General features: G+C 50.0%; 1 protein-coding gene across 1 annotated transcript; it reads right to left on the bottom strand.

Annotated features, from left to right (window-relative positions):
* Positions 1 to 1,044: 1,044 nt before the first annotated feature.
* LOC144165367 (uncharacterized) lies at positions 1,045 to 21,975 on the bottom strand. The gene is made up of 2 exons (XM_077695461.1): positions 21,899 to 21,975; positions 1,045 to 1,588 (listed from the first exon to the last, which is right to left on the bottom strand). The coding sequence occupies exons 1-2, from the start codon at positions 21,973 to 21,975 to the stop codon at positions 1,045 to 1,047; spliced, it is 621 nt and encodes a 206-aa protein (XP_077551587.1).
* Between the last annotated feature and the right edge of the window lie 4,914 nt (positions 21,976 to 26,889).

Raw genomic sequence — 26,889 nt, 5'->3', positions numbered from 1 at the left:
CGCAGTACTCCAATTACCGTAAAAACCCGCGTATAATACGAGATTTTTTTCCAAATTTTACTATGTAAAATTTGTGCCTCGTATTATATGTGAATCCCAAAGTTTTCAGCCGAAAATTTGCACTTTCAGTTTCAGCGGAGGGTGCGCCATCTTGCGGTGGCGTTAGCTGGCTGCTGCTTCTCTTAGCTGGCGCCATTTTGATTGCTTTGACCACGTGAAGGATCTCGGCACGTTCACCGCAAGTCTATCACGAGGTCGGGTGCACGAAAACAGTATTCGGCTGCAATTAAAAGAAACGTTATTTTATGTGCCGAGACCATCAGGAATTGCGCCCCAGGACGGCAGTTCGGCGTCACCGAAGGCAGCATTCGTTGGTGGAGAAAGCAACTGGTGCTTGACTGGATAAAGTTTGTCGGCCTGGAGCACTGTTGGGGATTCCCGTCAGTGCTCGTGTTGGACGCCTTTCGCTGCCACCTGGCCGATTCCGTGAAGATGTTGTTGCGCGAACCCCACACCGAACTCATTGTCATACCAGGAGGAATGACATCCCAGCTGCAACCGCTAGACGTTTGCATCAACAAGCCTTTCAAAGACTGCATCAGGTCCTGCTACCAAGAGTGGATGAGATCAGAAGACCTGTAAGTGACAGCTACCGAATGGCTGACGCGGGTTTCTCCAGCAGTGCTTTGTGGCTGGATAGCGGATGCGTGGGACAGCATCCCGGAGGAGCTCGTCAGTAGCTCTTTTAAGAAATGCGGCATCTCGAACGCCCTTCTTGATGGCACTGAGGACCACTTTCTGTGGGATGACATTTCCGACAAGGCGACTTCAGGAGACAGCGGCAGCAAAACTGACGATGACTGAACGGACGTCGGGAGACAGTGCCAGCGAAAACTGACAATGACTGAACGGTAACTGCAGTGCAAATAAATGTTTTCTGTGCTCTTTACCTCGCATTATATGCGGATGAAAACTTTTTTTCTGATTTTGCTGTCCCCGAATTACACCTCGTATTATACGCGGGTCCGTATTATACGCGGGTTTTTACGGTACCCGCTCTACGTGAATGTTCACATTTGCCAGCTTTTGTGTAGCCTCAGCAGAATACGCAGACAGCTGTGCTTTCCCTTTCGTGAAAGCTGGAATCTCCAGCTTTGCTCCACACATGCCAACAGCATCCCCTATCGTGAAGCCTCGGTCGGCTAGGACAGAGTCCCCAGGCAACAAGTTCTTAAGTATGCCACACGACTCAGTGAGTAGCTTATCGCTTGTGCGGCCGCACCACCCTCTAGAAATGTATGTAATTACTCCTTGTGGAGCAATCCCTATCAAGTACTTCACGGTATTGTGATTGTACGCGGACCATGTCAGTGAATGTGGCTCCATTGAAGACGGCCTGTCCAAAAAAATCTCGAAGCAGTCGAGAATTACTGCAACTTTGTTGCCAAAGGTGCTTTTGAAGGCCATTGGCATCGTTTTCTGAAGCTCCTCCCTTTCGGGCCACGAAACAAGCTCTGTGAGCCTAGTGAAGGCTGCGTCAAGCCACCTGTCTATGATACGCGTCACGGTGGCCTGCGAGACATGGAATCTGGAAAACAGAAGTAATGAAAATCATTACGCTTGATGCACTACATATCATTGTAAGGATGGCCACGGCTAAAAGGTGAAGCTAACTGCTGGGCGTACATGCAATGCAAGCTCCAAAGTGTTTTATGATCACTTCTTAAAGCGCATTTCTATAAATGATAAGTGTAGCTAAAAATCAGCTGAGTCATAAACACTAAAGCTTTAAATGATAACCATTCCAGTGGTGAAGGTAGCAGGAAGTAGGCAGAGAAGCGTAGCAGAAGAAAAAAATGGTCCATGCACATATGAGAAATGGAACCTGTAAGCTATGTCTTCTAAATGCAAGTTTAGCCTCAACCACATCAAGAAAACCACCATTTCTTGAAACTTTGGTAGGCAGTTCCGGCTAGTGTGGTGCACATCTGGTTCTATGAGGTCATATACTGCCTTTAAAACCTCATAATTTGGCAGCCCTGTATAAAAGGCTACCATGCCTTCATTGAGTTTTAGTATGCCCTCGGCCAGGTTTTTCTCTGCAAGTTGCTTCTTTAGCGTGTCAACCTCTGATTGTAGGCGGCCGTTCTCTTGTTCAAGGGATGCGATGCGAGCTGCCTGGTTTGATGCATCTTCTTCACCTTCAAGCCCTGCATGGTCAACTTGATGGATGTCACGTTCCACTGCACTACAAACCTTGCAAAATGATTGTTTAATAAACAGACACTCTGAGACTGCTCGTGAAAATCTTACCATCTGGTGCAGCCATCCCTGTTTCATTGTCTGATAGCTCCCAGAAAGACGAATTGCCAGCTGAAAAAAAAGTATTGTCAAGCTATGTGGTGCTACGCAGCAAGATGTCATAATTGGTAAACACTTGTGGGCTTACTTGTGTTGGCCCAAGATTGTGTTGCCAGTGGTCCCACACAGCACGGCCTGCTAGCAGCTGAAGTGTAAGTGGAAAGGCATGCTGTCATAGTAACTCAATGCTGTTCCACTGCTGTAATGTAGTAGTCAATGTGAACAACGGGTAACATACCTTCATGCTGGGCTGCTGGCTCTTCTTGGCATGAAAGACTGCTCTCGAACAGGCAACGTACTTTCATGCTGGGCTGCTGGCTCTTTTTGGCATGAAGACTGCTCAGCAGCTAAAAAAAAAAGAAACCGAAGATGAACAACTTGCCGCGTGAGCTCATCACTGTTAAATGTAGCAGCCTGAAAACTTCAACTACAGGTGACGAGGAAACGCACTTTCGTATCGGTCAGTCTCTTCCTCCTCGTACAACAGGCCGTTAGTGCCCCGACCGGGGCACCTTGAGCAATCTTGGTGACGGTACTGGCGATACCGCGGACCCCGAGCCCCCAAACATAAGCTGGATCCAACCGTGGCGATGTGTTTATAGGTGGAGGGTTAGAAACCACGAACGGTGGCCGTCGGAGCCCAGGTCAAGCTCCGGCGGATGGGCTCCCTGTCTGTTTATCAGGCAGGGAGCTCCGGGACCTCCTCAGCTATCAGGGTAAGGTTGTGGAAGAAAGTACCCCCGTCCCCTGCTTCTATACATACTGTATGGCATTTTCAAAACCCCCCCCCAAACGTGATCGGTCCCTGAAAAGGGGCCGCACCGAAGTATCTTTTCCTTCATTGCCATCTTTGACATTTCCTGAACCAGATCATTACTCTCGATTTCTTGTCATGGAGTCCCTCAATCCAACCCACCCTCTTGCATCTCAGTCAGTCTTCTTGATCGCAAAATATCTTGAAGCCATAATAGGAAAATCATATAAGTGCAAAAAACAAAGGTCTGGCGAACTCCTAATCGAAATAAATGACAAGCAGCAGTCTGCAAAGCTTCTAGCTCAGACTAGACTGGCTGATCTAGACATCCGGGTCACACCCCATCGGAGCCTCAACAGCTCGCAGGGTGTGATATCCGAGACGGATCTCTTGAACGAAACGGATGCGGATCTCCTTGCCGGCTTGAAGGATCAGGGCGTCACTGCCGTGAGACGCATCACCATCCGCAGAGACGACAAGGAGATTCCCACCAAACACATTATCTTGACTTTCGACCGCGCGATTCTTCCACAATACATAAATGCAGGTTTTATCCGTTGCTCCATCCGTCCGTACATCCCGAACCCGCGGCGCTGTTTTAAGTGCCAGCGGTTCGGGCATGGTACGAACTCTTGCCGTGGCCGAACGACGTGTGCAAAGTGCGCGGCGCACGATCATCCGAGCGAGAACTGCTCAGCCGAAACTCTCACTTGTGTAAACTGCGGGGGGCCGCATGCGGCATACTCCCGCAAGTGCGAAAAATTTCAACTAGAAAAGAAAATCATCAACATCAAAGTCACTGAAAACATCACCTTCCCAGAGGCGCGAAAGAGGTTCGCCTCTTTCCCCCTGGGGAGGTACGCCGACGCGGCTCGCCGGGGGGCGGAGCGGCGTCTCGTTTCCACAGGGACCCAGTTCAGCGAGTCTGACCTGGTCCCTCGCCCGCCCCCCCCTGGGTTGCCTCTGGCAGCCCAACCCGCCACCACGCCGCTTGCTGCGGCAGCAGCGGTTGTGGTGGCAACCTCTTCCGTCGGGACCGGTGCCGCTCCCGCCTCTGTGTCCCCGCCCTCCAGTGCGTTGGAGGGTACAGAGGTGATGGACACCACGGGCCCCGCACTGGTTCCCACCGCCACCGCACCGCCTGTGCCACCTCTGGCGCCCCGGACGCCCTCGGCGGTGGCGGCTCAAGCGAAGGGCTCCCGAGGAGGGGCCAGGTCCAGGGGGCCCGGTCCGTCGGGCACCCCTCGGCCATCCGACGACGAGATGGATGTCGGGCCGTTCCTGCCTGCAACGCAGCGCAAGGAACGCGTCCCGACGCCAAAGCCTCCCGACAAGCCAAAAAAGGCGAGAGTCACAGCCCCGAAAGACGACACATAAACAAACACACACACTCCAGTAGCTCTCACACTAAATAATGGGAAGAGAAAACATAATTCAATGGAACTGTAGAGGCCTTCTTAAAAATCTTGACGATGTATACGAAATACTGCATGCTAATCAGCCAAGTGTGATGTGTCTTCAGGAGACGCAGTTGAATTCCAAGCACACAAATTTCTTAAATAGGTACATGGTCTTCAGAAAGGACAGGGATGGCTGCACACACTCTTCGGGCGGTGTAGCCATAATAGCCCGGAAATCCCTAGCATGCCACCCTGTCGCTCTCAACACCGTCCTTGAGGCTGTAGCAATGCGCACAATAATTTTTAATAGGTTGATAACGGTATGCTCCATATACATTCCTCCTGATGTTACACTTTTGAGCTCTGACTTCGAGGCACTGGTTGACCAGCTGCCCGAACCGTACATTCTAACAGGCGACCTTAATGCTCACAATTCTCTTTGGGGCTCTTCTCGTACGGATGCCCGGGGTCGCCTGATAGAAAGGTTTCTTACATCCTCTGGAGCATGCCTTTTCAACAACAAACAGCCTACATATCATAACATAGGACACAACACATACTCATGTCTTGACTTGGCTATTGGCTCCGCAGTTCTCTTTCCTCTTCTCGAGTGGGGTGTGGGAACTGACCCATATGGCAGTGACCACTTCCCCACCTCACTTACATACATAGGTAAAGGTCCATGCAGTCCATCTTCCCATAATAGGTTCAATGAAACACGAGCTAACTGGAATACATTTACAGAGACATCCAAACTACACCACACATCCATAGGACACCTACACGTTGAAGAATCTACCCAACTCCTCACGGCGCACATCCTCGACGCCGCCGAAAGGTCCATTCCCCACGCCTCTGGTGCCCCGCGCAACCAGCGGAGGCCGTGGTGGAATGAGGACTGTAGGCGGGCGCGAGAGGCCCAGAACAAGGCGTGGGGTATCCTCCGTCGGTACCCCACGTCGGGAAACCTCCTTTTGTTCAAACGGGCCAAGGCGTTAGGGAAACGTGTGCGCCGTGAGGCAAAACGAGAGAGTTGGCGTACATTCATAACATCAATAAACTCCTACACAGACACAAGGAAAGTATGGACACGAATACGCAAACTCAAGGGACAACAAACACACAGCCTGCCTCTGGTCAGCACTACAGGGGACACACTCGAAGACCAGGCTGACACACTCGCACAACACTTCCAACATGTGTCCAGTTCAGCACACTACACGAACACTTTCCTGAAACATAAAGCCTGTTGTGAAAAGAAGTCCCTACGCGACAACAACCAATCACAGACTTCTTACAACTCCCTGTTTTCACTACATGAGCTGAGGGCTGCTCTAAGCACGTGTAAACCCTCAGCTCCAGGCCCAGACAACATTACATACACAATGATACAACACCTACACGCAGACACACTTGAAGCACTTCTACATCTATATAATAAAATATGGCTTTCGGGGCACATTCCACACTCTTGGAGGGAGGCCGTTGTAGTGGCTTTCTTGAAGGAGGGAAAGGACCCGTCGTCCCCCTCAAGTTACCGCCCAATAGCCCTGACGAGCTGCCTGTGCAAGCTCTTCGAGAGGATGATCAATCGCAGGCTCGTGTACTTCCTCGAGTACAACGGTCTTCTCGAGGGCTGCCAGGCAGGCTTCAGGGCGGGGCGCTCCACCAATGATCAGCTTGTTGCCTTGGAATCTTACCTAAAAGATGCCCTCATTCACAAACAGTTCTGCATTACAGTCTTCTTTGATATGGAAAAGGCCTACGACACGGCATGGCGATACGGCATCTTGAGTGACTTGAAGTCTTTCGGTGTTTCGGGCAACATGCTTAGCACTCTTTCTAGCTACATGTCTGAACGAACTTTCCGTGTAAGAATTGGTAGTGCACTTTCTAATGTACATGTTCAGGAAAATGGCGTGCCTCAAGGAGGTGTTTTGAGCTGCACACTCTTCATAGTGAAGATGAACTCACTCCGTAAGGCATTGCCACCAACCATTTCTTGCTCAGTTTATGTAGATGATGTGCAAATATTTTTTAAATCATGTAATATGTCAATCTGTGAACGGCAAGTCCAGCTCGGCGTGAACAAACTTGCTGGCTGGGCGGACACAAACGGCTTTAAGCTGAACCCCGTAAAAAGTACTTGCGTTGTGTTCACCCGTGTTCGCGGGATCCATGTGGACCCTGACATTACTCTAAACGCCGTGTCGATTCCTGTAAAAAAAGGAGCACAAGTTTTTAGGCATAATATTCGACAACAAATTAACATTTCTTCCTCATCTGAAAATGCTTAAGCAAAAATGCCTAAAAACTATGAATATCCTTAAAGTTGTTTCGCACCAATCGTACGGTGCAGACAAGCAGCTACTCCTGCGTCTGTATACTGCACTGGTTGGATCTCGCTTGGACTACGGCAGCGTCGTATATGGGTCTGCAACGAAAACGGCACTTAAAATACTTGACCCAGTTCTGCATCTGGGGCTTCGCCTTGCTTGTGGCGCCTTTCGCACCAGCCCTGTGGAAAGCCTCTATGCAGAGTGCCACAAATGGTCCCTGTATCACCAGAGGATATACACTGACTTGTATGCCTCTAATATCATGTCTCTCACAAATCATCCTGTTAACTCGACCATTCATGATGCATCCTCACAGCAGCTCTTTTTAAACCGCCCATCTATTCCCATGCCGTTCCCTCTCAGAGTGAGAGCAGAAGCTTCTGAGCTAGCAGTGTCATTTTCATATATCCACAAGACAGCGATCATTGATTTTACTGCACCATGGCAAGCCAGGGATGTTTCTTGTGACCTGTCCTTTGTGCAGTTCGACAAAAACAGGGCACCAAGGGCAGTTCTTATGCAGCATTTCCTCTTCCTACAGGATAAGTACCAGTGTGCAGAGTTTTACTCCGACGCATCAAAGACAGCTGATGCTGTGTCTTGTGCTGCGCATGGACCGAACTTTAACATGGCAAAAAGAATGAACTCCCACAACAGCATTTTCACAGCTGAAGCACACGGCATTTTACTTATTTTAAACCACATTGTCCAGCATCAAATTCCAAAGTCCATAGTTTTTACAGATTCTCTTAGTGTTGTACGTGCACTTTTGTCTAGAAAACGCTCAAAAAATTATGTAATCAATCTTGTTTTTAAGGGCCTTATGGTGGCATACGCATCAAGTCTCGAAATAACAATATGTTGGGTTCCTGGCCATTGTGGAATAGCCGGGAATGAAACTGCAGATGAAATGGCCACTGCTGCTACACTCTTGAATTCAGTGGGCATAGCAACACTTCCGTACACAGATATGAAGCCACACATCAGACACCAACTTCACAACACGTGGCAAACACACTGGAGTGAACAGACAGATAACAAGTTACATGTAATAAAACCTCACTTGGGACCATACGCTACTGACTCACATAACAGACACATTGAAGTTACCTTAGCTAGGTTGCGGATAGGCCACACTCACGTAACACACTCACACCTGCTCACTAGCTCTCCAAGACCTGGGTGTAGCAGGTGTGGGGAGGGCCTATCCGTAATCCACATCCTAATCACATGCAAGGCACTCGACACAACAAGACACAGACACTTCAAGGAACTATGCAGACAACACATTCCACTACACCCTTCGTTGTTTTTGGGGGATAATGCCATGGTCTCTGTGCAACGCGTTTTTAAATATTTGTCTGATGTAAACTTTTTAAACCTCATTTCCTATCATGGGTAATCAAAACTGGCCGTATACACCAGCCATCACCATTGTCGTTAATTCATTTTAGTGTTATTCTGGCTTTAGTAGCCACTATTTTCTTCTAAATACTTTTGTTTGGCGCTCTTTGCCCCAGCTGGCCTTGCGCCAAAAAACTCCAACCATCATCATCATCAGGCCGTTAGTGCCTAAAAAAAGTAGTAAAGTGATTGATCCAAGGTGCTCACTAGGCTACGGTCATACCTAAAGAACTTCCACTGGCGACTGGCATCACGTTCGTGTCTTGGGGACCCAGTACGTGACATTGACGCACCCCGCACGGGGCACCTTGAGCAATCTTGGTGACGGTACTGGCGATACCGCGGACCCCGAGCCCCCAAACATACGCTGGATCCAACCGTGGCAATGTGTTTATAGGTGAAGGGTTAGAAACCATGAACGGTGGCCGTCGGAGCCCAGGTCAAGCTCCGGCGGATGGGCTCCCTGTCTGTTCACCAGGCAGGGAGCTCCGGGACCTCTTTGGCTACCAGGGTAAGGTCAAAGAAGAAAGTACCCCCGTCTCCCTGCTTCCCAATGTATCATATGGCATTTTCCAAACCCCCCCCCAAACGTGATCGGCCCCCGAAAAGGGGCCGCACCGAAGCTTCATTCCCACCCTTGCCAACAATTGCATCCCAAAAGCCAGATAACTATCCGCGCTTCTTGATTGTTGAATCTCTTGACAAGTCAAATCCCATCTCCTCCCAGTCAGTGTTCCTTATCACCAAATTCCTTGAAGGCATCCTTGGCAAGTCTTTCCAAGCCAAGAAACTGAGAACCGGCGAAGTTCTGGTCGAGGTGAACACTCACCAGCAAGCCACAAGCCTCCTTACCCAGAATCGCATGGCAGATCTGGACATCAGAGTCACACCCCACCGTAGCCTCAATAGCTCTCAGGGTGTGATTTCTGAGCCAGATCTGATAAATGAGACGGAAGCCGATCTGCTTGAAGGTCTGAAAGGCGAGGGCGTGACGGCAGTGAGGCGCATCACCATGCGGCGAGATGATAAGCAAATCATGACAAAGCATATAATCTTGACATTTGACCGTTCCACACTCCCCGAATCCATCAAAGCAGGTTTCATTCACTGTTCTGTCCGGCCTTACATCCCGAACCCGCGGCGCTGTTTCAAGTGCCAACGGTTCGGGCATGGCACCACCTCCTGTCGCGGCAAAACAACGTGTGCAAAATGTTCATCCCAAGATCATGATACAGATAACTGCCAGGCTCAACAATTAATGTGCAGCAATTGTCATGGACCTCATGCTGCGTACTCCCGCACGTGTGAAAGGTTCCAGATGGAAAAGAAAATAATAAATCTCAAAATCACTGAAAACATTACCTTCCCAGAGGCGCGGAAGAGGTTCGCCTCTTTTCCCCTGGGGAGGTACGCCGACGCAGCTCGCCGGGGGGCGGAGCGGCGTCTTGTTTCGGCGGGGACCCAGTACCGAGAGTCGGACTTGGTCCCGCCCCCGCCCCCCCCCTGGGTTGCCTCTTGCAGCCCAACCCGCCTCCGCACCGCTCGCTCAGCCAGAAGCGGCTGTGGTGGCATCCACGTCCGGTGCGGATGCTGCTGCACCCACCGTTTCCCCCTCTCCACCGGCCCGAAGCACACGCAAGGGCCCGGACGAGATGGAGACGGAGGCGGTCGCAGCGACCCGCTCCCCTTCCTTACTGCCTGTGCCATCTGGGGTGCTCCCCACGCCTTCGGCACAGGCAGCGCAGGCAAAGAACACCCGAAAGGGTACCACGTCAAGGGGGCCCAGTCCGCTGGGCACCCCCTTGCCATCAGATGACGACATGGACGTCGAGCCCTTCCGGCTTTCATCGCAGCGGAAGGAACGGACTGCGACGTCCAGGTCAGTAGAGAAGGCCAGAAAGCCCCTCCCAAGAGTGCAAGCCCCGAAAGACCCTACATAATCACTCTCCAGTAGCTCTATCACATCATAATGGGAAGAGAAAACATAGTTCAATGGAACTGCAGAGGCCTTCTGAATAATCTTGACGACGTGCATGAGATTCTGCATGCCAACCAGCCAAGTTTAATGTGTGTCCAGGAAACACATCTGAATTCCAAACACACAAATTTCTTGAATAGTTACCTGGTATACAGGAAAGACAGGGATGGCTGCACACACTCTTCTGGCGGTGTGGCCATAATCGCCCGAAAATCCTTAGCATGCCACCCTGTCACCTTGAATACCGTCCTTGAGGCTGTAGCAATACGCTTAATAATATTTAATAGGTTGATAACGGTATGCTCCATCTACATTCCTCCTGATGTTACACTTTTAAGCTCTGACTTCGAGGCGCTGGTTGACCAGCTGCCCGAACCGTACATTCTAACAGGCGACCTTAATGCTCACAATTCTCTTTGGGGCTCTTCTCGTACGGATGCCCGGGGTCGCCTGATAGAGAGGTTTCTTACATCCTCTGGAGCATGCCTTTTCAACAATAAACAGCCTACATATCATAACATAGGACACAACACATACTCATGTCTTGACTTGGCTATTGGTTCAGCAATTCTCTTTCCATGTCTTGAGTGGGGTGTGGCCACGGACCTATATGGTAGTGACCATTTCCCTACTTCATTAACGTACATAGGTACAGGCCCAAGCAGTCCATCTTCCCATAAAAGGTTTAATGAAGCAAGAGCTACATGGAATACATTTACAGAGACATCTCAACTACACCACACATCCATAGGACACCTACACGTTGAAGAAGCTACCCAACTGCTCACGGCGCACATCCTCGACGCCGCCGAAAAGTCCATTCCCCACGCCTCTGGTGCCCCGCGCAACCAGCGGAGGCCGTGGTGGAATGAGGACTGTAGGCGGGCGCGAGAGGCCCAGAACAAGGCGTGGGGTGTCCTTCGTCGGTACCCCACGTCGGGTAACCTCATTTTGTTCAAACGGGCCAAGGCGTTAGGAAAACGTGTGCGCCGTGAGGCAAAACGAGAGAGTTGGCGCTCATTCATAACATCTATAAACTCGTACACAGACACACGGAAGGTATGGACACGTATACGCAAACTCAAAGGACAACATACACACAGCCTGCCCCTGGTCAGTACAACAGGGGACACACTGGAAGACCAGGCTGACACACTCGCACAACACTTCCAACACGTGTCCAGTTCAGCACACTACACGAACACTTTCTTGAAGTACAAAGCCTCTTGTGAAAAGAAGTCCCTACACGATAACATCAAATCACAGACTTCTTACAACTCCCTGTTTTCACTACATGAGCTGAGGGCTGCTCTGAGCACGTGTAAACCCTCAGCTCCAGGCCCAGACAACATTACATACACAATGATACAACACCTACACGCAGACACACTTGAAGCACTTCTACATCTATATAATAAAATATGGCTTTCGGGGCACATTCCACACTCTTGGAGGGAGGCCATTGTAGTAGCTTTCTTGAAGGAGGGAAAGGACCCGTCGTCCCCCTCAAGTTACCGTCCAATAGCCCTGACGAGCTGCCTGTGCAAGCTCTTCGAGAAGATGATCAATCGCAGGCTCGTGTACTTCCTCGAGTACAATGGTCTTCTCGAGAGCTGCCAGGCAGGCTTTAGGGTGGGGCGATCGACGAACGATCAACTGGTTGCACTTGACTCATACATCAAGGATGCCTTCGTACATAAGCAGTACTGCTTAACTGTCTTTTTCGACCTCGAGAAGGCCTACGACACCGCTTGGCGTTATGGGATCCTTAGTGACCTCAGGTCATTCGGTGTTTCGGGTAATATGTTCAACACCCTTGTTAGTTATTTGTCGGAGAGAGCGTTCAGAGTAAGAGTTGGTTGTGCACTTTCAAAGGTTCACGTCCAAGAAAATGGTGTGCCGCAAGGTGGCGTGTTGAGTTGCACTCTCTTTATCGTAAAGATGAACTCTCTGGGAAAGGCACTTCCACCAACAATCTCTTATTCTATGTATGTAGACGACGTGCAAATATCTTTTAAATCATGTAATATGTCAATATGCGAACGTCAAGTCCAGCTTGGTGTCAAGAAGCTTGCCGGCTGGGCAGACAAGAATGGGTTTAAATTGAATCCTGCAAAAAGCTCCTGCGTTGTGTTCTCCAGGAAGCGCGGGGTCCATCCGGACCCAGACATTACTCTGAATGGTGTGTCGCTTCCTGTGAACAAGGAGCACAAGTTCTTAGGTGTTGTGTTTGACCATAAACTCACATTCATTCCACACATCAAGAAACTTAAACATAAATGTCTGAAAACAATGAATATACTTAAGGTTCTCTCTCATCAATCGTATGGTTCCGACAAAGAACTCCTACTACGGCTCTATACTGCGTTGGTTGGGTCTCGGTTAGAGTATGGCAGTGTGGTATATGGGTCGGCGACTAAAACAGCGTTGCGTATGCTTGACCCAGTGCTACACTTGGGGCTGCGGCTTGCGTCGGGTGCTTTTCGCACTAGCCCTGCTGAGAGTCTTTATGTCGAGTGTAATAAGTGGAGCCTTGAGAACCAACGAACATACATGGACTTGCTTTATGCTTTTAAGATTTCATCGCTGAATAATCATCCTTTTTATCCTGTCTTTAACGATACATCAACATCCCTGCTCTTTGTAAATCGCCCATCCGTTCCTCTGCCCTTTTCACTTAGAGTGAGAGAGCGAGCCTCGGATCTCAGTGCTTTGTTTTTAGATGTGTACAGGTCATCCTTTTCAAACATTTTACCGCCTTGGCAAGCTCGCCCTGTGTCGTGCGACCTTTCTTTTATGAGACTTGACAAAAATCGTGTACCACGAGCTGCAATACTGCAGCACTTTCTGGCTTTGCAGTTTAAATACAGATGATGATGATGATGGTTGGTGTTTCATGGCGCAAGGCCAGCGAGGGCAAAGAGCGCCAGAAAAGAAGTTATATAATGAAGCGAAGTGATTACCATAAAAAGGTAGGTATAAAAACATGTAAATCGGACATTGTAAAATCAATTAAAGGTAATGGTAATGGCTGGTGTATAGGGCCAGATTTGATTATGCGTGATATGAGATAAGGTTTAAAAACTTAACATCTGACAAATAATCAAACACACGTTTCATAGAAACACTGGCATCGTCACCTAGAAACAGCGATGGGTGTAGTGGGATATGTTGTCTGTAGAGTTCTCTGAAGTGTTTGTGTCGTGTTGTGTGAAGTGCCTTGCATGTTATTAGTATGTGGACTACGGATAGGCCCTCCCCGCACCTGCTACACAGGGGTCTTGGAGATCCCTTGAGCAGGTGGGAATGTGTTGCATGCGTGTGGCCTATCCGTAATCGAGCCAGGGTAACTTCGTTGTGTCTGTTGTGAGTATCCGTGGTGTATGCTCCCAAGAGTGGCTTTATAATGTGTAGTTTGTTGTCAGTCTGTTGATTCCAGTGCGCTTGCCATGTTGTGCGAAGGTGTTGTCTGATGTGTGATTTGAGGTCGGTGTAGGGTATTGTTGTTATGTCAACTGTTGTTGTAAGGGCAGCAGCGCCCGCCATTCGGTCTGCGGTCTCATTACCTGGAATTCCAGAGTGCCCTGGCACCCAGCACACGGTCACCTCAAGGTTTAACGCATACACAGTCATAATAGTACTAATGAGAGTATTGACCACATGGTTTTTAGACTTCTGTGAGGATAATGTACGCACAACACTTAAAGAATCAGTATAAATTACAGATTTCGGAATTCGACTTAGAACAATATGTTTAACTACAAGAAGTATGCCATAGGCCTCTGCCGTAAAGATACTTGTATTTCTATTCATAGTTCTACAGACATTAAAGGTACCACCACCATGCGCAGCACAGGAAACAGTTGTGGCAGTTTTAGAAGCATCTGTGTAAAATTCAGCACACTTGTATTTGTGCTGCAGGGACAAGAAATGTTGCACGATCGCGCTTCTAGGCACTCTGTTTATCTCGACACTTTTAAAAGATACATCACATGATATCGGGCGAAGCTGCCACGGTACTAGAAGTTCAGTAGAGGAGGTTTTGATGGTGTCTGAGAACATGACATCAAGTTGTGACGCTTCTTCTCTTACTCTGAAAGCGAAGGGAGCAGAGACTGATGGGCGATTAGTAAGAAGTTGAGATATTGATGTATCATAAAAAACTGACGTAAAAGGATGGTGAGGCATTGATGAGATTTTAAAAGCATAAAGCAGGTCTGTGTAGGCTCGCTGACGTTCTAGGCTCCATTTGTTGCACTCTACATACAGACTTTCGACTGGACTAGTCCGAAAGGCACCACATGACAAGCGGAGCCCTAGATGAAGCACGGGGTCCAGCATTCTGAGGGATGTTTTAATGGCTGACCCATAGACAACGCTACCATAGTCCAGTCGTGAGCCTATCAAGCTGGTAAAAACACGTAAAAGAAGTTGTTTGTCAGCACCAAAAGAAATGTGCGACAGAACCTTCAGGATATTCATTGTTTTTAAGCATTTATGTTTTAGTTGTTTTATATGTGGGATAAACGTGAGCTTTTCGTCAAAGATTATACCTAAAAACTTGTGTTCTTTCTTGACAGGAATCGAGACACCATTGAGATGAATGTCTGGATCCGGTCGGATGCCACGCCTCTTGGAAAATAAGACACAAGTGCACTTCCCTGGATTAAATTTAAAACCGTTGCTGTCTGCCCAACCAGCTAGCTTGTTAACACCAAGCTGGACTTGGCGCTCGCAGACAGAGAGGTTACAAGACTTAAAGGATAATTGTACGTCGTCTACATAAACGGAGCAGGAAATCGATGGTGGCAACGCCTTCCTGAGGGAATTCATTTTTACAATAAAAAGGGTGCAACTTAAAACTCCACCCTGGGGCACGCCGTTTTCCTGCACATGAACCCCAGAAAGTGCAGTTCCAAGTCGCACGCGAAACGTCCTTTCGGACATGTAACTAGAAAGCGTGTTCATCATGTTACCCCTTATGCCAAAGGACTTTAGGTCGATGAGGATACCATATCTCCAAGCAGTATCATACGCCTTTTCTAGATCAAAGAATACTGTCATACAGTACTGCTTATGGAGGAAAGCATCTTTTATATACGCCTCTAATGCAACGAGTTGATCGTTGGTAGATCGCCCCGCCCTGAAGCCTGCCTGGCAACTCTCGAGAAGACCATTGTACTCTAAGAAGTACACAAGTCTCCTGTTTATCATCTTCTCGAAGAGCTTACACAGGCAGCTTGTCAGGGCAATGGGGCGATAACTGGCAGGAGAGGAAGGGTCCTTCCCTTCCTTTAGGACAGCCACTACTATGGCCTCCCTCCAAGAGCGAGGAATGTGCCCCGAAAGCCATATTTTATTGTATAGGTGTAAGAGTGTTTCAAGAGTGTCTGGGTGTAGGTGTTGTATCATGGTGTATGTGATTTTGTCTGCACCTGGAGCTGACGTCTTACATGTGCTCAGAGCAACCTTCAGCTCATGAATTGAAAAACAAGAATTGTAAGAAGTGTGCGACTTGTTGTTATCACGCAGGGACTTCTTTTCTACAGATGTTTTGTGTTTCATGAAAGTGTTTGTGTAGTGTGCTGAACTGGACACGTGTTCGAAGTGTTGTGCAAGTGTGTTAGCCTGGTCTTCCAGTGTGTCCCCTGTTGTACTAACCAGGGGCAGGCTGTGTGTCTGTTGTCCTTTTAGTTTTCGTATTCGTGTCCAGACTTTGTGTGTATCAGTGTATGAATTGATGGAAGTGAGGAAGGTGCGCCAACTCTCCCTTTTCGCCTCACGACGCACTCGCTTCCCAAAAGCTTTTGCCCGTTTAAAAGAAATGAGGTTGTCTGACGTGGGGTACCGGCGAAGGACACCCCACGCCTTGTTCTGGGCCTCTCGCGCCCGCCTGCAGTCCTCGTTCCACCAGGGCCTCCTTGGGCAGCGGGACCCACTGGAGGCCTGGGGAATGGACTTTTCGGCGGCGTCGAGGATGTGCGCCGTGACGAGTTGGGCGGCTTCCTCCACGTGTAGGTGTTTTATGGATGTGTGGTGTAGTTGAGATGTTTGTGTGAATGTGCTCCAGTTTGCTTGTGATTCATTAAACCTTTTATGGGAAGATGGACTGCTCGGGCCTATACCTATATACGTTAATGAAGTGGGGAAATGGTCACTACCATATGGGTCTGTGCCCACACCCCAATCAAGACATGGAAAGAGAACTGCGGAACCAATAGCCAAGTCAAGATGCGAGTATGTATTGTGTCCTAAGTTATGGTATGTAGGCTGTTTTTTGTTGAAAAGGCATGCTCCGGAGGATGTAAGGAACTTCTCTATCAGGCGACCTCGGGCATCCGTTCTGGTGGAGCCCCAAAGAGAGTTGTGCGCATTAAGGTCGCCTGTTAGTATGTATGGTTCGGGCAGCTGGTCAACCAGTGCCTCGAAATCAGAGCTCAGAAGTGCAAAATCAGGAGAGATGTAAATAGAGCATACCGTTATCAACCTATTAAATATTATGGTACGGATCGCTACAGCCTCGAGGACAGTGTTTAAAGTGACAGGGTGGCATGCTAATGATTTCCGGGCGATAATGGCCACACCTCCTGAAGAGTGGGTGCAGCCAACCCTGTCCTTTCTGAATACCATGTACCTATTTAAGAAATTTGTTTGTTTAGAGTTGAGGTGGGTTTCCTGGAGACACATAATACTTGGCTGACTGGCATGCAGAATCTCATACACATCGTCAAGATTTTTAAGGAGGCCTCTGCAGTTCCATTGGATAATATTTTCTGTTCCCATTATTTAAATTTAAGAATGACTGGAATGTGTGTGTTCGTGTGTGTTCATGTGTCGTCTTTCGGGGCTGTTACTCTTGGATTGGGCTTTTTGGGCCTTTCTGTAGGCTTGGAAGTCGGTGGCCGCTCCTTGCGCTGCGTTGCAGGCAGGAACGGCCCGACATCCATCTCGTCGTCGGATGTCCGAGGGGTACCCGACGGACCGGGCCCCCCGGACTTGGCCCCCCTTCGGGAGCCCTTCGCTTGAGCCGCCACCGCCGCAGGCGTCGGGAACGCCAAAAGTGGCACGGGCGGTGCGGTGGCGGTGGGAGCCGGTGCGGGGCCCGTGGTGTCCATCACCTCGGTACCCTCCAACGCACTGGAGGACGGGGAGACAGAGGCGGGAGCGGCACCGGTCCCGACGGAAGACGTGGCCACCACAACCGCTGCTGCCTCAGCAGGCGGCGTGGTGGCAGGTTGGACTGCCCGAGGCAACCCAGGGGGGGGCGGGGGAGGGACCAGGTCAGACTCGCTGAACTGGGTCCCTGTGGAAACCAGACGCCGCTCCGCCCCCCGGCGAGCTGCGTCGGCGTACCTCCCCAGAGGGAAAGAGGCGAACCTCTTTCTCGCCTCTGGAAAGGTGATGTTCTCAGTGACCTTAATGTTTATAATCTTTTTTTCTCTAGTTGGAATTTTTCGCACTTGCGGGAGTACGCTGCATGCGGCCCCCCGCAGTTTACACAAGTGAGGGTTTCGGATGCGCAGTTCTCGCTCGGATGATCGTGCGCCGCGCATTTCGCACACGTCGTTCGGCCACGGCAAGAGTTCGTACCGTGCCCGAACCGCTGGCACTTAAAACAGCGCCGCGGGTTCGGGATGTACGGACGGATGGAGCAACGGATAAAACCTGCATTTATGTGTTGTGGGAGTACTGCGCGGTCGAAAGTCAAGATAATGTGTTTGGTGGGAATCTCCTTGTCGTCTCTGCGGATAGTGATGCGTCTCACGGCAGTGACGCCCTGATCCTTCAAGCCGGCAAGGAGATCCGCATCCGTTTCATTCAAGAGATCTGACTCTGATATCACACCCTGCGAGCTGTTGAGGCTCCGATGGGGTGTGACCCTGATGTCGAGATCAGCCAGTCTAGTCTGAGATAGAAGCTTTGCAGACTGCTGCTTGTCATTTATTTCGATTAGGAGTTCACCAGACCTTTGTTTTTTGCATTTATACGATTTTCCTATTATTGCTTCAAGATACTTGGCGATCAAGAAGACTGACTGAGATGCAAGAGGGTGGGTTGGATTCAGGGACTCCATGACAAGAAATCGAGAGTAATGTTCTGGTTCAGGAAATGTCAAAGATGGCAATGGAGGAAACGGTACTTCGGTGCGGCCCCTTTTAGGGGGCCGATCACGGTTGGGGGGGGTTTTAGACAATACCATAAAGCATAGTATAAAAGCAGGGAGACTGGGGTACTTTCTCCTTTGACCTTACCCTGGTAGTCAAAGAGGTCCCGGAGCTCCCTGCCTGGTAGACAGGCAGGGAGCCCATCGGCCGGAGCTTGACCAAGGCTCCGACGGCCACCGTTTACGGCTTCTACCCTTCACCTTTAAACACCTCGCCACGGTTGGACACGACTTATGTTGGGAGCTCGGGGTCCGCGGTGTCGCTGCTCACCGTCACCAAGATTACTCAAGGTGCCCCGTGCGGGGCAGTTTAAATACACATGTGCCGAATATTATAGTGACGCTTCTAAAACCTCCAGTATGGTGTCGTGCGCTGCTCATGGTCCTAATTTCAATGCAGCCAGAACCATGAACGTGCACACATCAATTTTTTCTGCAGAAGCGTATGGAATTTTACTGATTGTACGACACATACTTGAAAATCATATTCCAAAGTCTATCATCTACACAGATTCCTTGAGTGTCGTTCGCGCACTGTCATCGCATACACCCGCCAAAAACCACATAATTAATCTTGTATTTAACACTATCATGTCTGTGTATGCAAAGAAGCATGAGCTGGTCCTCTGCTGGGTCCCAGGACATGCAGGGATCACTGGGAACGAGTTGGCAGACGAGAGGGCCGGTGCTGCTGCACTCAGGAACACTGTGGACATTACAACGGTACCCTACAGAGACCTCAAGCCACACATAAGACAACACTTGCGCAGAACATGGCAAACACACTGGAATGAACAGACAGACAACAAACTACATGTAATAAAGCCACACTTGGGATGGTACACATCTGACTCGCACAACAGACACACGGAAGTCGCCTTGGGTAGGCTGCGGATAGGGCACACCCATGCAACCCACTCGTATCTGCTGACGGGATCTCCTAGACCCCAGTGCGGCAGGTGCGGAGAGGCCCTATCCGTAGTGCACATACTAATCACATGCAAGGCACTTCACACAACACGACACAAACACTTCAGAGAACTCTACAGACAACATATTCCCCTACATCCATCTTTTTTCCTAGGTGACGATGCCATTGTTTCCGTCAAACGTGTGTTTGAGTATCTGTCAGAAGTCAAGTTTTTAAACCTCATTTCCTATCACGCATCATGAAATCTGGCCCTTTACACCAGCCATCCTCACTGTCTTTTATTGATTTTACTTTTGTTCTTGCTTATTGATTTCAGTGTCTAAGTTCTCACCTCTCATATTTAACCACTGTTTTGGCGCTCTTTGCCCTAGTTGGCCTTGCGCCATTAACATCCAACCATCATCATCATCATCGTGACATTGACGCAGGGGTGAGACAGCTGCGCATATTGCGCATATTTGATACGAATTTGTTTTTCTGCGCCAGACTGCTCCAAAAGCTTGAAAAGTGCAAAAATTGCGCCAGACTGCTCCAAAAGAGTCCGAGAGCCAAGGATTATAACCCTCCCGTCAGTTTCGGCGGAGAAAAAGGCTTACTGACGGCATAATTTTCCAGCACCCCCAAGGTGATGCTGTTTGTAGAAGTTTAATTGATTGATAATATAATTCATTAAGAAACCTGCACAAAAGTGTCCCCGAGAGAATTTTATCGAAAGCCACAATGTCGGGTTGCAGATGTTATATTCTGTGCGTTTTTAAAGTTTCCCCATCAAAAAGCATTCCAAAGTCCTGTAGAAAAAATACTTATGTGTATTGAGGCGTCAAACTACTTGTGCAAGTTGATTAAAAAAACGGCAATTTTTGGAACGCCGTATCTCCGGAACGACATTACTGGGCGCCGCAATCTTGGTGTGGTGAAGATGTGAAAACGTGGCCGTCGGGCGAAGCAGTTGCTTATGGTTCAGGCAGAGTGCTTTTTGCCTATTTCTACCTTGGTTTTAGTTACCGCGATGGCCGGGTTTACATTTAGTCGTTTGATCTGTTGCGGGACTCCGAAGACGGGAGTTCGTCAAAAACATGGCGCCCTCCAATTCACCGTGTTTCGGCCTTGAGCGTGAGGTGCGGTACGTGCTTGGACTTATTTCGGAGTCATTGCGGTGTTATAAAATGCTAAGTTATTGCTGCTTTTGGCAGCGAGCTTGCGAGCGGCGGGATTGGGATGGTCGACACTGCAGAGGGGGCAGCGCAGGCTACATCGCCGCAAAATGTTCAAGCAGTGTCCGATATCAGGACGGGCTATTATTTCACACTACTAATAATGGTTCGTTTATCTGAAGTGAAATGCAATGCCCAGAGGGAGGCGGCTAAACATACCAACGTTACTCAAATTACGATCGTAGGGAACATGCACCTTGGAGATTGAAGTGGGAGGGCTGGTGGGGTGCGACGACTGTCACCTCGCTTTGCGCAACATGTGCCGTAAAGCCGAGTATGGGATTACCAAAAAAAATTACACCATCTTCCCACGTGGGAACCCTGACGAGATGCAAAGCCGTGTAAACTCGTGCAAACTCGAGATGCTTTGTATCTCCTCAGGGTTCCCACGTGGGAGGATGGAGTAATTTTTTTTGCTTTTCGCCTCCATCAGAAACGCGGCCTGGAAACGAACCCGCGACCTCGTCGTGCTCAGCAGCGGAACGCCTTAGCCACTGAGCCACCGCGGCGGGTCACTGCCAGAAGCGTTGGCGTCTATTTTCAGCTCATCGGACGGCGCAGACCGAAGCAGCAACTGAAGGGAGCGGCGGCGCGAACCTGGTTTATCTGAAGTGGCGAGGAGGAGGGGAGAAGAGAAGAAGCGCGCACAGCTGTTGGGGAGAGGAGAGTGACGCTATCACAGCTGGATTGGAGAGGAGGAGCAGCGCACACAGGTGGTGTGGAGGGGAGGAGGGGAGACAGTGACGTTATCACAGCTGGCATGGAGAGGAGCTGAGGTGCGGACGGACGCCGGAAGGACAACGGACATAGTCCCGAGCAAGAGATGCTTTGCATCTAAAATAACAATTTCGGCATTCACATGGTAACACGATTGCTTAATTTCTCAATTCGATATTTTCAACCGAACTCTACGCTATCTATTCATAGAGCTTAAGAATTAAAAATGGTTTTTAAAAAAAGTAGTGCAGTTCGTACCTTGTGATACTCTGGTAGAAACAGCTTTATTGAAAGTCTGTTTCAGTGTTATGTACGTTCAAAGCCGATTAAAAAGTGCACTTTTCCCCTGTGAGTTGCCAAAAATTTGATTTTTTAAGCTCCTAAGGTGACATAATAAATGTCGTTCTTCTGCTCAAAATCAAGGTTCCTCTGCTCGGAAATTGAGATTTCGCTGCTCCAAAAACTGCTCCCAAATCTGATTCAGCTGTCTCACCCCTGTTGACGTGAAACTTCTGCTTCGGACCTCGCACGAGCCCTGTTCTGGCAACGCTTGTATCTGGACAGATATTATCCCAGCCGTTTAGGTTTCATTAGATCGTTACTGTTACAGCGGCAGAAAACAAAGCACTTTCGTACCTGTCCCCAGCTTCGTTTTTGTCGATCATGGTCGACATGTAGCTGAGGTTGAGGCTGGGCGCCCATTCGGACTTCATCTCGTCCGTGAAGTACGCTGGCCGACCTAAACAGAGAAGATTTCAAGTACTATTGCGCAAACGGCGAAGCGAGAGATGAAAGAATTGATTCCGCATCATCCTCACCTGTAACGAAGTGCGCGCCACAGACTCGGTAATGAGTCGCTTCATCATCGATGTCTTCCCGGCGAATTTGTTGCAGCCTGAGCGCTCTTCTTCTGGACAAAACGTCTGCCGTTTTTGAGCACTACCCCAGCCTTGGCTTAGGTATGCCAGAAAAACCGATGCGCTTGAAATTCTCGTCGTCCGGTCCGTTGCGCGTCCGGTTGCTGCAGCCGTAAACCGCACAGTTCACCAGTTCGAGGCGGGAACTGCTAACTACTTAGGCCAAGGCGTTAGCAAACCCACGACACGACAGACCCTTCGCCTAATCACTCAGCTTCATAGCGGAAGGCAACTGTTGAAAGAACGGTAACGCGTTCAGCTCGACGCGGGGCACACATTCGCACAATCCACAAGCACGGTGGTCTCACACACCATCGCATCACACTTGAGACACGCGTGGATGTAACGTCAGCCGCGGCAGTTCGAAGAAACACAAGAAATAAACAAATCCAGCGAGTCCGCGTGAAGCAAACCACGCTAGTCGCCCTGCCGTACGTGCGCCGTCGCAAAACTCAACCGCACAAATGGAGTCGGCGCCGCCACGCAGGTAGCGCCGCCGCGCGGCCGAGTGCCTGTGAATACACCCTATAGGCTCCGCCACGGCCGGACTGGAGCAGCGGCGAGCGCGCACTTTCATACGGAAGGTGGGAACTATACCCGAAGCGTATGCCGTATGAAAGTGCGCGCCCGCCGCTCCTCCAGCCCGGCCGTGGCTCCGCGCAGTCAAGTTTGCGAGCGAGCGCAGCGCCATCTACTGCGCCTCCGCGCAACACTGGGTAGGCCGTGCCTCACCGTCCTGGCCGGCCGGCTGCTCTGGGCACTGTCCCCGCACGGGGCACCTTGAGTAATCTTGGTGACGGTATTGGCGATACCGCGGACCCCGAGCCCCCAAACATACGCTGGATCCAACCGTGGCAATGTGTTTATAGGTGAAGGGTTAGAAGCCGTGAACGGTGGCCGTCGGAGCCTTGGTCGAGCTCCGGCCGATGGGCTCCCTGCCTGTCTACCAGGCAGGGAGCTCCGGGACCTCTTTGACTACCAGGGTAAGGTCAAAGAAGAAAGTACCCCCGTCTCCCTGCTTTTCAATGTGTCATATGGCATTTTCAAAACCCCCCCCCAGACGTGATCGGCCCCCGAAAAGGGGCCGCACCGAAGTTCCATTTCCACCTCTTTCGACAACTGTCTTGCCAACAACTGTAAACAACTATTCCCGTTTTCTTGTAGTTGAGTCAACTGACACAGAAAGATCTGTCGCTTCATTGTCTGTCTTCTTGTTATCGAAGTTCCTGACGAGTATAATTGGTGAGGCGTACAAAGCCAAGAAACAAAGAACTGGGCAATTGCTGGTCGAAGTGACCAAGCAGCAGCAGGCAGAAAAACTCTTGAGCCAGACCCGAATCGGTGATCTTGACATCAGGGTCACGCCCCACCGCAGCTTAAACAGCTCCCAGGGCGTGATCTCCGATCCCGATCTACTAAATGAAACTGAAGCCGACCTGCTGGAGGGCCTTCGAGGTCAGGGCGTAACAGCAGTCAGGCGCATAAACATACGTAGAGAGGACAAACAAATACCTACAAAGCATCTTATCTTAACTTTCGACAGGTCGAGCCTTCCAGAATACATCAATGCAGGTTTTGTTCGATGTCCGGTCCGGCCTTACATCCCTAACCCGCGGCGCTGTTTTAAGTGCCAACGGTTTGGGCATGGCACCAACTCCTGCCGCGGCCGCCTTACCTGTGCGAAATGCGGCCAACATGACCACCCGTCCGAAAACTGCAACACCCAGAGTTTCACCTGTGCCAACTGCCAGGGGCCCCACGCAGCTTGGTCTCGCACTTGTGAGAAATTTAAGCAAGAAAAACAAATCATAAATGTAAAGGTCACTGAGAACATCACCTTTCCAGAGGCGCGAAAGAGGTTCGCCTCTTTCCCTCTGGGGAGGTACGCCGACGCGGCTCGCCGGGGGGCGGAGCGGCGTCTGGTGTCCACAGGGACCCAGTTCAGCGAGTCTGACCTGGTCCCTGCCCCGCCCCCCCCTGGGTTGCCTCGGGCACCCCAACCCGCCTCCGCACCGCTCGCTGAGCCAGCAGCGGCTGTGGGGGCAACCACGTCTGGTGGAAGCGATGCTGCATCCTCCACTTCCACTCCAGCGTCCCAAGCCACAGGCGAGGGTGCAGAGGAGATGGACTTGGGGGAGCCAGCGGCAGCTCCCACCCCCACCGCACCGCCTGTGCCATCCGAGGCGTTCCTGAACCCCTCGGTGGTTGCGGGCAAGGAAAAGCGCGCCCCAAAGGGTTCGCGGTCCAAGGAGCCTGATCCCTCAGGCGCTCCGAGGACATCCGAGGATGAAATGGACGTCGGTCCGTTCTTGTCTGCGGTGCACCGCAAGGAACGCGTCCCGACGCCAAAGCCTCCCGACAAGCCAAAAAAGACGAGAGTCACAGCCCCGAAAGACGACACATAAACAACACAGTCCAGTAGCTCCGAACACTTCATAATGGGAAGAGAGAACATAGTACAATAGAACTGCAGAGGCCTTCTGAATAATCTTGACGACGTGTATGAGATTCTGCATACCAATCAGCCAAGTGTTATGTGTGTTCAGGAAACACATTTGAATTCTAAACACACAAATTTCTTGAATAGTTACCTGGTATACAGGAAAGACAGGGATGGCTGCACACACTCTTCTGGCGGTGTGGCCATAATCGTCCGGAAATCGTTAGCATGCCACCCTGTCACCTTGAACACTATCCTTGAGGCTGTAGCAATACGCTTAATAATATTTAACAGGTTGATAACGGTATGCTCCATATACATCCCTCCTGATGTTTCACTTACGAGCTCTGACTTCGAGGCGCTGGTTGACCAGCTGCCCGAACCATACATCCTGACAGGCGACCTTAATGCTCACAACACTCTTTGGGGCTCTTCTCGCACGGATGCCCGAGGTCGCCTCATAGAGAAATTCCTTACATCTTCAGGAGCATGCCTTTTCAACAGTAAACAGCCTACATACCATAACATAGGACACAACACATACTCATGTCTTGACTTGGCGATTGGCTCCGCAGTTCTCTTTCCTCATCTCGAGTGGGGTGTGGGAACTGACCCATATGGCAGTGACCACTTCCCCACCTCACTTACATATATAGGTAAAGGCCCAAGCAGTTCCTCTTCCCATAATAGGTTCAATGAAGCACGAGCTAACTGGAATACATTTACAGAGACATCCAAACTACACCACACATCCATAGGACACCTACACGTTGACGAAGCTACCCAACTCCTTACGGCGCACATCCTCGACGCCGCCGAAAAGTCCATTCCCCACGTCTCTGGTGCACCGCGCAACCAGCGGAGGCCGTGGTGGAATGAGGACTGTAGGCGGGCGCGAGAGGCCCAGAACAAGGCGTGGGGTATCCTTCGTCGGTACCCCACGTCGGGAAACCTCCTCTTGTTCAAAAGGGCTAAGGCGATGGGAAAACGTGTGCGCCGTGAGGCAAAACGAGAGAGTTGGCGTACATTCATAACATCAATAAACTCCTACACAGACACACGGAAAGTATGGACACGTATACGCAAACTCAAAGGACAACAGACACACAGCCTACACCTGGTCAGTACAACAGGGGACACTCTGGAAGACCAGGCTGACACACTCGCACAACACTTCCAACACGTGTCCAGTTCAGCACATTACACGAACACTTTCCTGAAACATAAAGCCTCTTGTGAAAAGAAGTCCCTACACGACAACAAATCACAGGCTTCGTACAACTCCCTGTTTTCACTACATGAGCTGAGGGCTGCTCTGAGCACGCGTAAACCCTCAGCTCCAGGCCCAGACAACATCACATACACAATGATACAACACCTGCACGCAGACACTCTTCTAACACTCTTACACCTATATAACAAGATATGGCTTTCGGGGCACATTCCAAACTCCTGGAAGGAGGCTATAGTTGTAGCTTTCCTGAAAGAGGGAAAGGACCCGTCGTCCCCCTCAAGCTACCGTCCTATAGCCCTGACGAGCTGCCTGTGCAAGCTCTTCGAGAAGATAGTAAATCGCAGGCTCGTGTACTTCCTTGAGTACAACGGTCTTCTCGAGAGCTGCCAGGCAGGCTTTAGGATGGGGCGATCGACGAATGATCAACTTGTAGCTCTTGACTCGTATATCAAGGATGCCTTCGCGCATAAGCAGTATTGTTTAACTGTCTTTTTCGACCTTGAAAAGGCATACGACACCGCTTGGCGTTATGGGATCCTTAGTGACCTCAAGTCATTCGGTGTTTCGGGTAACATGTTGAACACTCTTGTTAGTTACTTGTCAGACAGAACGTTTCGAGTAAGAGTTGGTTGTGCACTCTCAAACGTTTACGTGCAAGAAAATGGCGTGCCACAGGGTGGCGTGTTGAGCTGCACTCTCTTCATAGTAAAAATGAGCTCTCTTGGTAAGGCACTGCCACCTACAATCTCTTATTCCATGTATGTAGATGACGTGCAGATATCCTATAAATCATGCAATATGTCAATCTGCGAACGTCAAGTCCAGCTTGGTGTAAAGAAACTTGCCGGCTGGGCAGACAAGAACGGTTTTAAATTAAATCCTGTAAAAAGCTCTTGCGTTGTGTTCTCCAGGAAGCGCGGGGTCCATATGGACCCAGACATTACTCTTAATGGCGTGTCGCTTCCTGTGAACAAGGAGCACAAGTTCTTAGGTGTTGTGTTTGACCAGAAACTTACATTCATTCCACACATCAAGG

This window comes from Haemaphysalis longicornis, unplaced genomic scaffold, assembly GCF_048455015.1.
Source record: "Haemaphysalis longicornis isolate Haplotype H1 unplaced genomic scaffold, Haemaphysalis longicornis Haplotype H1 scaffold_14, whole genome shotgun sequence".
In the NCBI taxonomy this organism is placed as follows: Eukaryota; Metazoa; Arthropoda; class Arachnida; order Ixodida; family Ixodidae; genus Haemaphysalis; species Haemaphysalis longicornis.
This window is presented reverse-complemented; position numbering and strand designations above follow the sequence as displayed.